At 40.7% G+C, this 17,674-nt stretch overlaps 1 protein-coding gene across 1 annotated transcript in view; it reads left to right on the top strand.

The window, feature by feature from the left end:
* Positions 1-17,674, top strand: part of MYOM1 (myomesin 1) — a 153,333-nt gene that overhangs the window by 70,123 nt on the left and 65,536 nt on the right. The window contains exons 12-14 of the mRNA XM_090285768.1: positions 1,302-1,501; positions 3,265-3,321; positions 7,364-7,488. Of these exons, the coding sequence (XP_090141894.1) occupies positions 1,302-1,501; positions 3,265-3,321; positions 7,364-7,488 (382 nt within the window). The remainder of the gene's footprint in view (positions 1-1,301; positions 1,502-3,264; positions 3,322-7,363; positions 7,489-17,674) is intronic.

The raw sequence follows: 17,674 nt of genomic DNA, 5'->3' as shown, positions 1-17,674 counted from the left end.
TTCTAGCAGAACTAGAATTCAAAGAGCAGCCTGACTGTAAGTTTGTGTTCTTTCTGCTCCACCATGCTGTAGATGGCTCCAGAGCAGTTGCTCTCCACCTTTTTTTTCTGTCCACAGGAGGGTTGGGATGCATGCTTGTAGGGTCATTGGGTCACCACGACAGTATCTGCACACAGAGAGAGGAGATGGGGTAGTTTGAAGAACTGTCCTACTCTCCCACATCCTATTTATAGCAGCTCCATAATTTTTACAAAGGAAAAGTTATGGGAAAATGGATGGAAAGCAAAGATTGAAGCCATATTTGATAGCACTTTACATAAAGTTGAGGAAAATATCTCAAAGAAGGGAAGGGTGATAGTAAGGGAATAAAGATAACCCCACACACTCCAACCACCTTTGCACTGCATAGGCAATCCCCTCCCTCATGAAATTCGTTTGGGAATTATACATTTGGGACATAGGGCCGTGTTGGGGAAGTGATATAAACTTAAAGTGCAGTATTCTACTCATAAAAAATAAGTTATTATTCCAAATACTGTATCCTTCAATCACATTTGAGCCTATACGGCCCTGTTGATTAGGCTTCTAACATGGTATGAATCCTCCTCTCTGTCTCCTGGGCTGTGGCCACTCTATACCCAGGCATCAACTGCTGAAAAAGCACCCACTTAGAAATCTGAGATTTCATGTGCTTAAACTTCCCCTGCCACGCCTGGGAATTTCACTGCATCTCATCAATCTCATTTGTTAAGAGACAAATGCATTACAGTACTCTCCTCACTTTCCCATCCACAAAACAGATAGTGACCATCAAGTGAACTCCCTCCAAACTACAGTACAGATAAGTATCTTTTAAGGTGTTACCTTTCTTAACAACAGTTCCATCTTTAAAAGAAAATGCCGAAAGAAGCCACTAATGGTGGAACTGAAGACATCAGCCAGGTGGATGTTTGAGCACTCTTCCCCCTTAGTCTATTCAATATAAAGATCGTACATACCTACTTGAGTCTATTTTCCTCCACAAAGCTCCTGTGCTTAGCATACGAGGCTCCTTAACTGCATGCTTTTAGTAAGGTCAAAGGACATATATGTGTTTAAGAAGAAGCTGTGCTGCTTCTTCTTGTTAGAAAAGACACATTACAATTGAGTGGAACTGAGGACCTGCAGTTAACTATTGAACCATGCTTGAGCTAGGTATTTTGTAGAAAAATATGAAGCCATTGGGTGGTTTTACAGCTTTGGAACTAATAATTTAGCCATACCTCTTTTCATATTCTTATTGATCACTCTCTTTCCCTTAGATGTGAGGTGGGCACAGATAGCTGGTCTCAATGCAATGACACACCGGTGAAGTTTGCTCGTTTCCCAGTCACTGGATTGATAGAAGGTCGTTCTTACATATTCCGAGTTCGAGCTGTGAATAAAACTGGAATAGGTCTACCATCTCGTGTTTCTGAACCCATGGCTGCTTTGGATCCAGCTGAGAAAGCTAGACTTAAAAGTAAGCATTTTCGTTTTCCAGGATCTTCCTGGACTTTTTAAAAATAACTACATTAGATCTCATTGCAAAGTTATTCCTTCCCCTTCCACTAGAGGGAGAAGAGAATAAGAAATCCTCTATTGATCGGAATATCCTAGGGGCGGGGAAATGAGAACAAAAAAAGTATTTGTTTTTTGATGCATCTATTTTCTAAGGGCTTTATTTTATTTCTATTTGATTCAGACAACTTTGCTTTTTAAAACTGAGTCCAGGCATTGTGTTTGAAATGAAATATGAAAACCAAGAACGTGGAGAACATTTTTATCCATTTTATTAGCACATTCCTAATATACTTTTATTTCTAGTTCAGTTTTTTAAATTGTAAGGTAAATTCCTTAAGCTTTAATTTAGAGTATTAATGTCACAGTACAGTGAAGTTCTTTATGTCAAAGAAAAATTATATTTACATTATATCTGATCTATACTTGAGTTTCCATATAAACAGTCAAAAATAATCTTGTCATATATTTAGCCTCCAAGTATCAATGTCAAAACCATGGTACATGAATTATGCTCTGCATTTGTTCCATGAGAACCCATATGGCATCCTCAAAAAAAGGGACCAAATGACATCGAAAGAATTGTTGGAAGTTAACATTTTATTCTAGACCAGATTTCTTAACTTTGTCCCTATTGACATTAGGCCAGATAATCCTATATTATGGGGGTAGGGGACTATCCTGGGCATTGTAGGATGTTAGCAGCATCCCTGGCCTCTACTCACTAGAGGCCAATAACACCTCTTCCCCACCTCTTGACAATGAAAATTGTCTCCAGACGTTACCAAATGTCCCTGGGGGGCAGGCAAACACCCTAGCTGAGGACTGCTGATCTGTGCCATATTTGCAGTGTTATTTTTTGCCTTAAGTATCTGTAATGGCATCATGAAAATCTAAGTAAGTAATGCTCCTTTTTCTCTGGAGACTTTTCCTAATCACACTATTTGATAGCTCTTCAATCACTTTGCACCTAACATCTGACTTCCATCTCTCTTTCTAATTCCATTTCATACATTCATTTATCTTCTTCTATAAATTCCAATGAAAATGAGATTTAGCTGAATTAAAAATAAGTTATCTTGTTTATTACCTTTCTGTTTTTTCACAAAGTCTGGTGAAAAGTCCCTTGATTAAAACAGGAGTTGAATCATTCTCTATTTCTGATGTCTGTAGGATCACAGAAATGAATTTCCTTTTTAAGTTTATAGTGCCTGTCTCATCCATTTTCCCTACTCAGGATTTAAATCAGTTTTCTTTGTAGATAACACTTTTTGAATGTAATGGAAAGAAATTTTTTCATTGAGCTTTATTGCAGGATCAACTCCCCTGTCCTCTTTCATCTCCATTATGATAGATATATAACTACTGGGCTTACAATTGTTCCAGAAAGCTTTCTCTCAAATACATGTTATCCCTTAAGAAAGGACAAGAGAGACTACGTGTTTCAGGAGATCCATATGGAACAGTGAATGAACACAGGTTATTTACCTCACTTGTGTAAGTACAATTCTAGAAATGTCAACTTAGTTCAGGCAGGTTCTAGGCTCCAGCAGATTGTGAATTATTTGAAGACATAATACCATATACATGCTCAGTAAGATTCTTTAGCAAAATACATACATCAAATAAGTAGCAAACCCATTTGTGACTAATCTAGCCAGTTTATCAGTGTGGTTTAAACTGCATTTGTGAATGTTTGTGATATTTACATTTACTTCTGTTCAGGTCGCCCTTCTGCACCCTGGACTGGACAGATCATTGTCACTGAAGAGGAACCTGGAGGTAAAAGCTATGTTTTCCTCAGATACTATTGCCAATGTTTTGTTATGTGGGTTAGCTTTTGTTGTGGGTCGTCGTCGTCGGCAGCCGTCCGTCTCGAGAGACGATGGCGTAGCTTCCTGAGAGTCTATCTGCACCGCCGAGAATGGCTGTGCAGTCCGATTCGGGAGTGACAATCCCTGCCACACTTGGTACAGGTGAAGGCAGATGGCCGTTGTTGCTGCTGCTGACGCTGCTTCCGCCTCGATCTTTTCTGGACCGCCTCCTCGTTGCGCGCAGCCTCTGCACGTAACGTACCTTGCCTGACCGCGAGCCTCCAGGCTAGGCGGTCGTCTGCTTGAACTTCCCATGTGTTGAGATTGATGGTTGTTTCTAGTTTTGAGGTAATTGTATTCCTTCTTAGTTGTGGAGGGAGACTCCGCATGTCTGTCTATGCCTCCATCTTGGCCAGAAGTCCTCCTAGTGAATATTTTAATTGAATTATTATATTCTTCAATTCCTGAAGTTCTGTTTTTTAAGATACTTTCATTTTGTTCATGCATCATTTTCCTGATTTTCCTTAGTTGTCTGTTTTCTCTCGAAGTTCATTGAACTTATTTAAGATGGTCGTTTTTATTTTTGTCTCATAATTATTAGGTCTTCATTTCTTTAAGGTTGTTTCTGTGCTGGCTTAGGGGAGGGGCTCTCATGGGTGAAATAATTTTTTTAACCATTTTAATGTAGCTGGTTTTGGCTTTGCACTTTCCTGGGATATTATGACTTTTTAACTGGTTTCTGGAGTTCTCTTAAAGCGTTTTTAGACAGTATATTGTTAAGTTCGTGTCTCTGTGGAAGAACAAAGTGTGGGGCTTCCTATTTTTCTAAAGGATTGGGCTGGCCTGGCAGAGGGTCCCTGGTTTATTCTTTGGGTGTTCTAGAGGGAACAGGCTATGAGGCAGAAGCCTGTCATTCTTCCAAAGTTGTGTAGTTTTTGTATTTTATGCTGTTTTAGTTTGTAACTAGCCCTATAGAAATAAGGTGATTAAAACAGGGGGAAATGATAGCAGGGCCCAGGTGTTAGAGTTTAGCCTTAATTGATAGGCTTAAGTAATTGAAGCTGTGACTGGATAGACTTTCTTTATCACCAAACCTTTGCTTCTGGAATTTTGCCTAGAGGGTGGCGGCAGGCAGCAGGACCCCAAATTGCTTTTCGGTAGCATAACTACTATTGAATCAAGATTAAAGCATTTCTATCTCCCTAAAAATTATCCTGTGTCTTGTTGTATCATCCTTTCCTCTAGCCCCATAGCCCAAGGCAACCAGTGATCTACTTTCTGTCTCTATAATTTTGCATTTTCTAGAACTTCATGTAGACTTTTATGCTTTGCTTCTTTCACTTAGCGTAATGCTTTTTGAGATTCATTTGTGTTGTTTTGTGTATCAGTATTTTGATCTTTTTTTATTGCTGTGGATGTCTGTGACGCGATATTCTAGCGTCCGCATCGTTTAGAGCTGCGACTCAGAACATGGTGCGTTCCTAGAAGCCGCTTTCGGCATCAGTGGGCGGCGGCGCGTGGACTTGCAAGCGTGGGGCGCGGGACCAACCGACGCCACTTCGTGTTGGACAGTGGAAGCTGGAGAGCCGGGCTATTCGGACTGAGCCAGTTGGTTTCCATGGATCTCAATAGTGCCAGCACTGTTGTTCTTCAAGTCTTAACTCAGGCCACCAGTCAGGATACTGCTGTGTTAAAGCCAGCTGAGGAGCAGTTGAAACAGTGGGAAACACAGCCAGGTTTTTATTCAGTGTTGTGCATATTAAGGTGTTTTGGAAAGAACATCCTGAAATATTTGGAGATCATAAAGTAACATATTGTCAGAGAATCACTTTTCCTAAAAGGTTTTATTGAGGTATAATTAACATATAGTAAACCGCATGTCTGTAAAATACACAATTTAATAAATTTTACAGGTGTGTTCACCTATGAAACCATCACCATGATCAAAATAATGAAAATACCCAGCACCCCTAAAATTTCCTCAGATCTCTTTGTAATCTCCAGGCCATCACTGTCCTGCTTTCTGTTATTATAGTTTGCATTGTCCCAATTTTAGATAAGTAGACTCATACTCATTTTTGTCTGGTTTCCTTCACTCAACAGAATTATTTTGAGATTTATCCGTGTTGATGCATGTATCAATTCATTTCAATTTATCCATTCGTTATTGAAAGTTTCTATAAAAATTCTTATGAAGTGTTTATATGGACATATATTTTCATTTCTCTTAGATAAATACCTATGAGTTCAATGGATAGGTCATACAGTAGGTTTACATTTAATTTTAAAAGAAATGGCCAACTAGTTTCCAAAATGGTTGTACCATTTTATATTCTCATCAGTAGTCTTTCTATGGGAGTTCTGCAATTGCTCCACATTGTCACCAGTATCTGGCATGGTCAGTCTTTTTAATTTTAGTCATTCTAGTGGTGTATAGTGCTGTTTTATACTATAGTGGTATTTCATAGTGGGTGCATAGTAGTTTTAATTTGCACTTCCCAAATAATGTAGAAATTGATTGCGTATATGTGGATCTATTTCTGCAATCTCTATTGGTAAATTTTTTCTTTTATGTAGTTTTTATAAGTGTTGTATTTATTTTTTTAAGCTTCATAGTTTTGAAATCAGATAGCATAAGTCCTCTAATCTTCCACCCCCCCCCACACCCAGAGTTGTTTTGGTTATTCTAAGTCTTTACATCTTCATCTAAAATTTAAAACCAGCTTATAAATTTATACAAAAATATGCTGGGATTTCAGTTGAGTCTTTTATATCCTTAATGATTTTCTGTCTACTTGTTCTATCAATTATTGACAGTCATAAAATCTCCAACTAAATGGTGTATTCATCAATTTTTTCTTGTAGTTCTTACAGTTTTGCTTCATGTATTTTGATGTTCTGTTATTAGATGCATAAACATTTTTATTGTTATATTCTTTAATGAACTCACCACTTTATTATTAAAACTGACTCCGTTTATCCATAATAATGTTTTTTCTTCTTCTTGGAAATCTACTTTGGTATTAATATAATCTTTCCAGATTTCTTTTGACTGGTTTTATTGTGGCATATGATTTTCATTCTTTTATTTTTAACCTGTGTGTGTCTTTATACTTAAATCATGTTTCTCGTAGGCAGCACATAGTTGGATCTTGCTTTTTATACAATCTGATAATCTTACCATTTGTGACAACATGGATGGACCTAGAGGGGATTATGCTAAGAGAAAGACAAATATTACATATTTCACTTATATGTGGACTCTAAAAAGTAAAGTAAATGAACAAACAAAACAGAAACAAACTCATAGATGCACAGAACTGATGCTCACTAGATGGAAGGAGGGAAGGGACACTGAGTGGAAAGATGAAGGTATTAAGTACAAATTGGCAGTTCCAAAATAGTCATGGGGATGTAGAGCACAACACAGGGAATATAGTCAATAATACAGGTGTGGCAAAACTAGTTTTACAGTTGTTTGTATAAAAAATAATACAATAGTTAATAAATATTAATAAAGGATTAAACTGTCTTTCTCATACTCACAACTCGAAACCTACTTTTGCCCCACCCTATAACAACTATGTATTGTATCCAGGGGATCACCTTGTAAGTTATGTGTCTAACCACTATGCTGAACACCTGAAACTAATATAATATTGTATGTCAATTATAATTTAAAAAATGTAAATAAACATTTCAATCAATCAATCAATTACATTCAAAAACTATGATTACACTCCTTTTTGAAAAGATAAAAAAGATAAGTTGTGTCAGTGCAACTGCTTTTCAGGACAAATAAATAAATTTAAATTGTCAAGCAAAGAAAGTAAAATGGTGGCTTTGAATGAATGAATAACTGTTTTTGGAAGAATTTTAGAGACAAGGTATTTCTTTATACTATGGAGCAATAATTAAGTCTTCCTCCAGGAATAGAGACCCGTCTGTGACTCTGAGTTTCCTGGGTTTCCCAGAGTGTGTGCTTCTCATTTTTCCTTATTGTTTTTCAGAGGGTATTATTCCTGGGCCTCCCACAGACCTCTCTGTCACTGAGGCCACCCAGAGTTATGTGGTGCTAAGCTGGAAGCCCCCTGGGCAACGTGGCCACGAGGGCATTCTGTACTTTGTGGAAAAGGTAAGACTCTGGGACCAACATTATTGCCTCATACCACTTTCTGAAGATTTCTTTTAAAGAGCAGAGATTAAATTTTCATTGTGTCCTGAACTCTTTAAAATCACATAAACTGTGAACAATTTCCACAGAAAAATGTATATCACACAGAACTTTGCCAGAAAGTTCAGGGGATTTATGGATCTCTAAGGCTCATCCATAGACTTCTAAGATGTGCATAGGAACATCTATGAAGAGAGATGTTCCTGAAACTAGATTTACTGTATAATACTGCTTTTTGGAGACCTTCTCTGACTCCCTTGCTCTAGTAATGGCTTTCTTCTCTACCACTTGTCCTTCTGCAGTAGGGAATGAACATCAGTGAGGACAGATGGCTAAGGGGAATAGAAGTTAAACTACTTTCTAATGGCTGAGAGAGCTGAAGACAGAAAGTCCTCACATGCTGCCACATGCTTGGCTAGCACAACCCTAAGTGCAGGTTGTAGGATGGGGTCGGGGATTTAAAAACAACATATGATATTGGCTAGTTCTTTCTCTCAAATACCTTACAAGTATATTGCAATTATATTTTGTTATAGAGAGCAGCATACAATGAAGGCCTAAAATGAGTGGAATCATGAGAATTGTATGTGAATCTATCATATATCAATATTTGAGGGGAGTTCTAATAAGTATTTATGCCCAGAAAATAGAGAAGAGCCAGTACTTGTACAGGACATTATTTGGGGAACTGCCCCAGCTTCCAGTACAGACACATAGGAGAATCTGCCAGACAAGACACAGAGCTAGGAGTGGAAGAAGTCCTTGGCTAACAGGATAATTGCTACTAAGAAAAGAGTGTTTAAAGAGAATTTGCCTAAAATGAGGTTTAACCCTTATACATTGTTTGTGGGAATGTAAATTGGTCCAACCACTAGGGAAAACAATATGGAGGTGCCTCAAAAAATTAAAAATGTATCTACCGTAAATCTAGCCATTCAACTTCTGGATATATACCCAAAAGAAGTGAAAAGAGAATTTAAAGAAATCCCCAGGCAAAGAAATCAGCTACTGGCTACTTTTAAAGATAAAGCCTAGAGATAAGGGAACTTACTTCACAAATAATAGTGGAGGTGATTCTAAGGGTATTTTCTTCACAAATAATAATGGAGGTGACTCAATGTTTTCAAAAATACATAGCATGGGGATGGAAGGAAGAGGGAGATGGAAAAGCAAAATAAAGCAAAACAGGATTTTGATGAGATATACACACTCCCATGTCTATCACATCATTATTTACAATAGTCAAGATATGGACACAACCCAAATGCCCACTGATGGAAGAATGGATAAAAAAGACATGGTACATATACACAATGGAATATTATTTAGCCATGGGAAAGAAGGATACTCTCCCAAATACAACAATGTTGATGGCCCTTGAGCACATTATTGTTAAGGGAGGTAGGTCAGACAGAGAAAGTACTGTATGATATCATTTACATGTAGACTCTAAAAAAATAAATTGTTGAAAACAGAGTAGTATGGTGGTTACCAGGTGATGGGAAGGGGCAATAAGACTGATGGTGTTTAAAGATAAAAACTTCTAATGAGTAGTCAGTAGCCATAGAGCTCTAATGTATAGTATAACAAAAATATGAAACTGGAAAAGTATGCATTCATGCTACCTGTCATCACAACCAATAAGTAGAGACAAGGATCGACTCTGTACGGACACTTTATTCAGATGCTAGCAATCTGAGAAGACTGGGGTGGGGGGCAAATTATGTACCATCAAAAACCATCTTAACTTTTCATTTCAAGCCAAACTTTTTATAAGAGAAGAAAGAGTAAGTAAGGGGTTTGGCGAAAAGATTAATTGAATAGAAGGGTAGGTAAGGGTTTGAAAAAAAGGTTAATTGCATAAGAGTTGCAATCCAGTGGCAATTTTCTTAGTCCTTCTTTATCTGTTAATCAGCAATTCTTCACTTGGAACACAGTGGCTCACGAAAGTTGAATTGCTTGTGGACCTCCTGGAGTCAATGGTCATGCATTCCAGTTCCTGGAATAACAGCTTTCCACATGCATTCATCACTTAAGCCATTCAACTAAAGTTAAAATCTTTAACTCTTGAGTTCCCCTATCACACAGACAATAATTTTGTATTATAATTATGTAATGTATTAAATATTGCGTCCTGGGAGTGTGGGAATGTGGGAACCTAAAGGAGGCACTGTCCCTTGACTTTGAAATTCCATTTTTTCTCTCCCTGAATTTAGTTGACCGAAAGAGTTTGTTTCCTTTGTATTAAAAAATATATATATATTGCTATTTAGCAACCATATTACAATATACAAACATATCAAAGTAACATGCTGTACACCCTAAATTTACACAATGTACAAGTCAAATTTATTCAATAAACTTTCATTAGAATATGTTGAAAAAAATAAACAAAAAATGAGTTTATTTTATCTGATATGTAAGAATATTTAGACACTGCCCATCGAGATGGCAGTGTAGGCAGACATGGCTTGCCTCTTCACACAACCACATCAAAATTACAACTAAATACAGAACAACTAAAACATAGAACAACTATAGAAATTGAGTTGAATTAAAGTCTGACAACTACAGAATTAAAGAAACTACATCCATCTAGGCTCATAGGAGGGGCACAGATGTGGAACAAGATGGTCCAACACCCATGTGTGATGGATAAAAATTCAGCAGAAACATCTCAGGAGCAAGGAGTCCCAGCCCCACATTAGGCCCCACAGCCCAGGGTTCCAATGCCAGAAAGATAAGTCCCCACAACTTCTGGCTGCAAAAACCAGCAGGGATTGAGTCACTGGAAATAACTGTGGGGGCCCTAAGCGGTTCCTCTTAAAGAACCCACACACAGAGTCACTTACTCAGACTTACTCCCTCTCAGCTCAAGCACCAGGGTAGTAGCTTGAAAGGCACAGTGGCATACTGGGAGAAACTGAAGTTCTGGCATCAAGGCGAGCAGAGGCCACTGCTCTGTGCTAAAACCTCTCCCCACTGAGCCACAGAGTTCGCAAGCTGGTGCCATATCTGAGATTCCATCAACCTGGCTATCACGTTTGACCTACCTTGGAGATAGCCAGAGACTGCACTTCACCCAATTTATGGGCCCACCCAAGCTGCTTTTCCATACAAATGGCTAGTCTTGGCTCATGCTGCAACTTTAAATCCTCTCAAACAAGCAACAGCTGGTTTCAGTGAACTGCAGGCCTGGCACTAGCAGCAGCCAGCCTGGACTCACAGCTTGGCTTCGCTTGGGAATCTCCAAGCCCAGCATAAGTAGCAGTCATCTCAGATTGCTTTATAGTTCAGGCAGGGGGCCCTGGGCAAAACACAGATGGGGGCTGACCTTGGCCTGAACCACCCGGGAAATCCAAGGGCCAGCGCACCCAGGGGAGGCAGTGTTTTGAGCTCTGCATCTGATAGATTGCTCATCTCTATTTTATTTAGCTCTTTTTCTGGAGTTTTGATCTGCCCTTTCATTTGGACCATGTTTCTTTGTCTCCTTGTTTTGGCAGCCTCCCTGTGTTTGTTTCTATGTACTAGGTAGAGCTGCTTTGACTCCATGTCTTGGTAGTGTGGCCTAATATAGTAGGTGTCCTATATAGGGTCCAGTGTCACTGTCTCTCCTATCACCCAAGCTGGGTACTTGAGGTACACCCTCCTCTGGTAGTTGAGCCGTGGCTGCTGTTGGCAGATCAATGGGAGGGATTTACCCAGGCCAGTCAGCTGCAAGGACTGACTGTGACCACTTACCACCAACCTCACCCTTCAGAGGATCAGTTCTGCAGGAACATGGTAGTAGTGCTCTGATGGGGTCTGTAGCAGTCCACTAGGTGCGCTCGCCCCTGGGTTTCCCGGGTGGTTCAGGCCAAGGTCAGCCCCCATCTGTGTTTTGCCCAGGGCCCCCTGCCTGAACTATAAAGCAATCTGAGATGACTGCTACTTATGCTGGGCTTGGAGATTCCCAAGCGAAGCCAAGCTGTGAGTCCAGGCTGGCTGCTGCTAGTGCCAGGCCTGCAGTTCACTGAAACCAGCTGTTGCTTGTTTGAGAGGATTTAAAGTTGCAGCATGAGCCAAGACTAGCCATTTGTATGGAAAAGCAGCTTGGGTGGGCCCATAAATTGGGTGAAGTGCAGTCTCTGGCTATCTCCAAGGTAGGTCAAACAGTGTTAGCCAGGTTGATGGAATCTCAGATATGGCACCAGCTTGCGAACTCTGTGGCTCAGTGGGGAGAGGTTTTAGCACAGGGCAGTGGCCTCTGCTCGCCTTGATGCCAGAACTTCAGTTTCTCCCAGTATGCCACTGTGCCTTTCAAGCTACTACCCTGGTGCTTGAGCTGAGAGGGAGTAAGTCTGAGTAAGTGACTCTGTGTGTGGGTTCTTTAAGAGGAACCGCTTAGGGCCCCCACAGTTATTTCCAGTGACTCAATCCCTGCTGGTTTTTGCAGCCAGAAGTTGTGGGGACTTATCTTTCTGGCATTGGAACCCTGGGCTGTGGGGCCTAATGTGGGGCTGGGACTCCTTGCTCCTGAGATGTTTCTGCTGAATTTTTATCCATCACACATGGGTGTTGGACCATCCTGTTCCACATCTGTGCCCCTCCTATGAGCCTAGATGGATGTAGTTTCTTTAATTCTGTAGTTGTCAGACTTTAATTCAACTCAATTTCTATAGTTGTTCTATGTTTTAGTTGTTCTGTATTTAGTTGTAATTTTGATGTGGTTGTGTGAAGAGGCAAGCCATGTCTGCCTACACTGCCATCTCGACTGGCAGTCTTGATCATTCAATTTCCGAACTCCAATTAGGTCACCTATCCTGACAATTAGTATAAGAGGGTAGATACAGATACACAAGTATATGCAAATTAGATAAAAATATTTTTAAAATACACAACTATTTTTATGACCTTTAATTATTTCAAAAAGTGGCTCTCCAGAAAATTATACTGAAGCTTAAGATGCTCGGGCCCGTGGTTGCACTTTAATTACCTTTCTTTAACAAGAGCATTTAGCTCATGTCTTTGAAGAGGATGCCTCACTTTCTTCCTATCCCTAGCAAGTTGGTAACAATAAATGGATAATCTCTTCAACATGCAATATGTGTATCTTCCAAGACAGTCTGATTTTATCAAATTAATATTGACATTTTATATTTTCTAGATATAAGTTCTAATAAAATATAACTTGAGTATTAGTCTCAATCAAAATTTTATTATTATTTTTTAATGGAAAGCAAGAATAGAATAATAAGTGTTTACTTCCTGTTGTTTTTAATACACACCCTTACTGAATCTATTTGAAAGGCTCCATAGGAAGAGAGTTCTGAATAAGCACTGTGACAGTAATTACCACCTTTCCTGTAATAATGACCTAGTAACAACCTAGTACGGAGGTATTTTCTTCAGATGAGTCAACTTTGGCTTCTGTTAAACATTTCCTCTGGTCACATAAACTCTAATTTCTCCACAAAAGTCTCTAACTTTCTTGGACCTAAGCACATATGAGTCTATGGTTAAAAATTTAAGTATTTGACTATCAGCACACCTATTAGTATAGAACTGAAAGGGACTTTTTTTAGTTTAGTAGGTCCTCGAAAAACTTTCTCTCAACATCATTTCATTGTAACATTAAGGAAGGGGAAAAATTGATTCCTGGCCTGGAACCATTGTCTCTGTGGAGTCTGCACGTTCTCCCCATTTCTATGTAGATTTTCCCCATATACTCCAGTTTCCTCCCACATCCCAGAATTTCATGTAAGATGAGCTGTTGTTTTTGAGGTGTCCCAGTCTTGAGTGAGGTCTGGTGCGTGCAAGTGGCCCTGTGATGGAAGGAAGGCTGTGCTGTCCAGGGTGAGTTCTTGCCTTGTGTCTTAAGCTGCCACGACAGGCTTGGGTTATCCACAACCCGCACTGGAATAAGCAGGTTGGAAAATAATTCTCTTACTTGTTTTTATTAATCATTCTTAAACATATATTTATTTCAGTGCTTAACATTAGATGTGTTTTGGGTCTTTATTTAGAAATTTGGTGGGTTTTGTGACCAGAAATATGCCATAGAAATGTAACTCTTGTTTCTATCAATTAGCCTATGATAAAATTGGTTTTATTATACATCCTTTCACTTAAAGTTACAGTTTCCAAGAACCTGTCACCAACATTAAGTGAACTGTTTAGCCTGAGGCTTGTACAGGCACAGGCTGCACATTCGAAATATCAAGGAAGTTAAGGTGTTGGGGAAGCAAAACGCACCCCGAGACATGGGGCACATTCACAGAAGAAGTATCCAAACTGTGCTGAGCTGAGTCTCAAATTATCTTTGATGAACCGCTTCTAGTACGTTGGCCTTTCACAGGGAAATGTTCACATGTGCTTGTTGTGTGGAAAGTTTCCATCTGCAGAATGTTCATGCCCACAACAGTGCTGCCTCTTGGGTTATCACCATGCCTGCACTTCTTCAGGGAACTTTCCACCTGGGATTTGCATGCACATAAAGCACTTTTTTGTCATGGCCACAGGCTTACAATCAGTAACACCATGTCCATAGCCCTGACATAGTTGAAATTGAGGGGTTTATTAGCAAGGAAATTGGATGAATCGGTCTCTAGTGCTCCCAGGCTCCCTATCCTACTGTGGTCTTTTCCTCAGGTGTCTTATGTCTCGAGTTCTTCCTCTCGTTTCCCTATCAAACTCTGCTCATGTTAAAGACAAGGACAGCATCACTTGATAGCTCTGTTTCTACCAGCAGGAACGTTACCCAGGATCAGGCATTGTTCTAAGCACTGTACATGTGTCAAGCCACTTAATTCTTATAGTAACCCAAAGAGGGGAATACTTTTATTTTCACAATGCTTATTTTGTAGGTGAGGAAATGGAGGCATGCATGGGGTAAATAATTTTTCCAAGGTCACACAGCAAGAGGTGAAGCTAAGACTTGCACCCAACAGTCTGGCTCAGGTTCATATAGATCCAACTATTACACATTGCTCAGAGGCGGATTTAATGGCGGGTGCGCTGGGCACGTGCCTTGGGCCCTGACTTATGAAAGGCCCCGCAAAACCCCAACTTTATACTTTTTTCTAATGACACCAAGTTTGGTTTCATGTGTGCAATTTTAATTATGTACAAGTTTACAATCAGTGGTAAAACCTGAGAGTATGTTTATGTTCACTTATTTTCATTATTTCATTACTACACTGCATACTATACACATACTATGCTGCATAGGCCCCACGCAGCTGCACTGCTGCTCATCGGAGCAATAGAATCATATTTGCTACTTTGTGTAAGAACAGAGTTGCTCAGAAGGCCATTAAGACATGGTGAGCAGGAAAAAAGAAGTTTATTGGAAGAATCAGCAAGTGGGGAGGGACCCTTGCCGCGGGTGGCTCCGACTCTGAACTCCTAGGGGAGAGAGAGGTTGCTTTATAGGGGGAAGAAATAAGGCACTATTGAGTTTAGTCGGCCTTTAGGTTATCTGGAAGCTGCAAGAATGATGGGCTGATCAAGGCCAAACGTGGCTCAGTTTGAAGCACCCTGCTATCTCCCAGGCCACTGCTGGCAGAGAACTCCCAGCCCAAAACATCATTATCTCCCAGGCAGCTGTAGGCAGGGAGGTGAGGGATGGGGTGTGTTTTGGGGGGTGGCAGAGTGGTTTTGTGTGTCAGAGACCAGTTGGGAGAGGGGTCATTGAATCTCTCTTCTATAACAACTTCCTGCAGAGTTAGGGTGATGGGAGGGGGTTGACTGCCGGCTCAAGGTCATCTCTTGCCACGGTTTGATATCTGAAAGATCTTAATAAGAGTATATTATGGACAATAGAGGCTGTCATGGATTGAACCTTTTTTTGAAGAAAGTTAATTAGCAGTTTGAAAAAGCAAGGACCAAGTGCAAGGAATAATAGGAGGAGAAGCAGTGGGGTTATGAGAGGCACTGGGATCGCTTTGAAGGGAGAGGAGAAATATGAGAGGAAGGTTCTGAACCAGGATTCTCCATATGCCTGTTCCCTAGCTTGGGCAATAATGTCAGTGTGTTTTTTTAAGTACTTGTAAATTTTCTTCTATTATGCCTGTACTGTTAATGTAAAACAGCAAGTGTCATTTAGCATGGCGCAGGTTCCCCCTGCTTCAGCTGTGAGGATATCTAGGGCCCTCCTGTTTTGGAGAACTACATCTGCTAGGCTGTTTAGGGATTCTTACTGTTTTTCTAGAGCTTAGAGGGTGGCATTCCAAGTTTCTTGAAGGGATAAAGAGAGATTTAGTACTGATTTCTCTAATTGGGATATTCTTATGAATCAGAAGAAGCCTTTATATATGGAGTGTCCTATTCCTGGTTGTTCAAGGATAGGGTTGCTGTACTCATGTCCGCCAAACTCAGACCACTGCCAGTCTCATCTGTGTTGGGGGTGGGACAAGAGGGAGGTCTCGAGGAAGGAGCCAAAGTTGGGGATTGCCTCAGAAGTGGCCATTTGCTGGGGGCTTAGTACAGAGGTATCTAGTATTAGAGTGACTATCATGCAAGTGCCAGTCCAGTAAGGAGGACTTATTAGGTGTGCTTGCGTACCACATAGGAAGTGATATCCCGTCCCTTGAAGGGAAATAGCAGTGCTATATTTTGCTTTGGTGATGGCAATGCATCTGGGGTGAGTTTTGTTTTTTATTGACAGGCACCAAACATTATGGAGGATTTTGTGAAGAAATGTTTGGCTGTATTGGTTAAATCGAAAATCCATGATTCATGTATGGATAGCAGGAAAATCTGAAGTGTTGGTATGATTGTGAATTTGGGCTAATATGTAAGGACAGGTAGGAGCTCATGGTTAGCCTTAACAGTGTATGAAAGCTAGGTCTAGGGTGTGGTTGCAGAGAAGGGAAGGGTTGAATGCACCCAAGGAGCGAGGCTGAATGTGGGTGAGTTGACATGTCTGAAGCAGACGCAGAGAGTGGCAGGACCCATAATATGAATGATTGTGGCTACTAGCTGGGCTGCTCCAGGGAGATCTGCCAAACCTGTGCAGTAGGAGAATGGAAGAAAGTGGGCAGTAAGGTTATATAAGGTGGTGAGATTGGGTGGGAAGGCGGTTACCTCAATGTCTGGGTGGTGAGAGGAGTAGGGGCAGATCCCACAGTTGGTTTTGTTGATTAAGTGTGCTATTTGCTATTTGTTGGGCCTAGAGGATGTCGCTATGAGGTGGTAAAGGTTAGAAGGGCAATAGCTGTAATTGTGAGGGCAGTCAGCATGGTTACAGTGATTCGAGTAAATCAGCGAGGGATAGAACTAGGATGAAAGTGTAAAAGTAAATTTTGTCAGGGGTGTAGTCACCGAGAGTACCCTGCAGCCAGGCATCTGAGATACGTTCTAAAAACTGAGAGATAGTCTGGGAGTGCTTTTCATATAATAAAAGTTCTTGCGAGATGAGATGAGTAAAGAGTAGGGCCCGTGGAAGGATCATTTAGAGGAGGGTTGGGTTCAGGTGATTTTTACCATCAGGTTTCCAGTGGGGGTGCAGGAATACATGGGTGGTGTTGCTTGTGTCTCTTCCTGGATGGTGGGGTGATGGTGGGTTCAAGATCCGAGGTTAGAGGAGATTCAGGTACCTGAGGAGCAAGTTTGATATGGGAGAAATGTACCCAATACGGAATATTTAGGAGCTTAGCTGCTGTGGGGGTGGTTAGGAGGACTAGATGTGGGCCGGACCACCGCGGTGTGAGAGCTTTAGGTGTGAGGGCTTTAAGGTAGACATAGTCTCCTGGTGTGATGGGGAATTCTTGGTGATCAGTGGGTGGGGCGTGTAGGATCGAATTGGCCTGGCTTTGGAGGGTGGATCTCAGGTGTGAGGGGATAGGGAGGTAGTCTCCATAGTCTGAATTGGTAGGAGGGGTGTTGCCTAGAAGTAAGGGTCTGCCATACATAATTTCAAAGGGGCTGAGAATGTGGGGCTTTTTGGGAGCCGAACGAATTCGGAGGAGGGCTAGAGGCAGTAATTTGGGCCAGGGAAGCTGCATTTGGTGCTAAGTTTGGTTAGGTGGTATGGGATGTGAAGCCACCACTTAATGTGTAGTGCCTGAGCTACCTGCTGGGATATTTGTGAAACAAAGGCAGGGCCATTATCTGTCTGAAGAGAGGAGGGAAGTCCAAATCAAGGGATAATGCAATTAATGAGGGC

Source organism: Furipterus horrens, unplaced genomic scaffold (assembly GCF_987537825.1).
Source record: "Furipterus horrens unplaced genomic scaffold, mFurHor1.1.pri manual_scaffold_8, whole genome shotgun sequence".
Classification (NCBI taxonomy): domain Eukaryota; kingdom Metazoa; phylum Chordata; class Mammalia; order Chiroptera; family Furipteridae; genus Furipterus; species Furipterus horrens.
The sequence above is the reverse complement of the archived record's forward strand: the minus strand, read 5'-3'. Positions and strand labels throughout refer to the sequence as shown.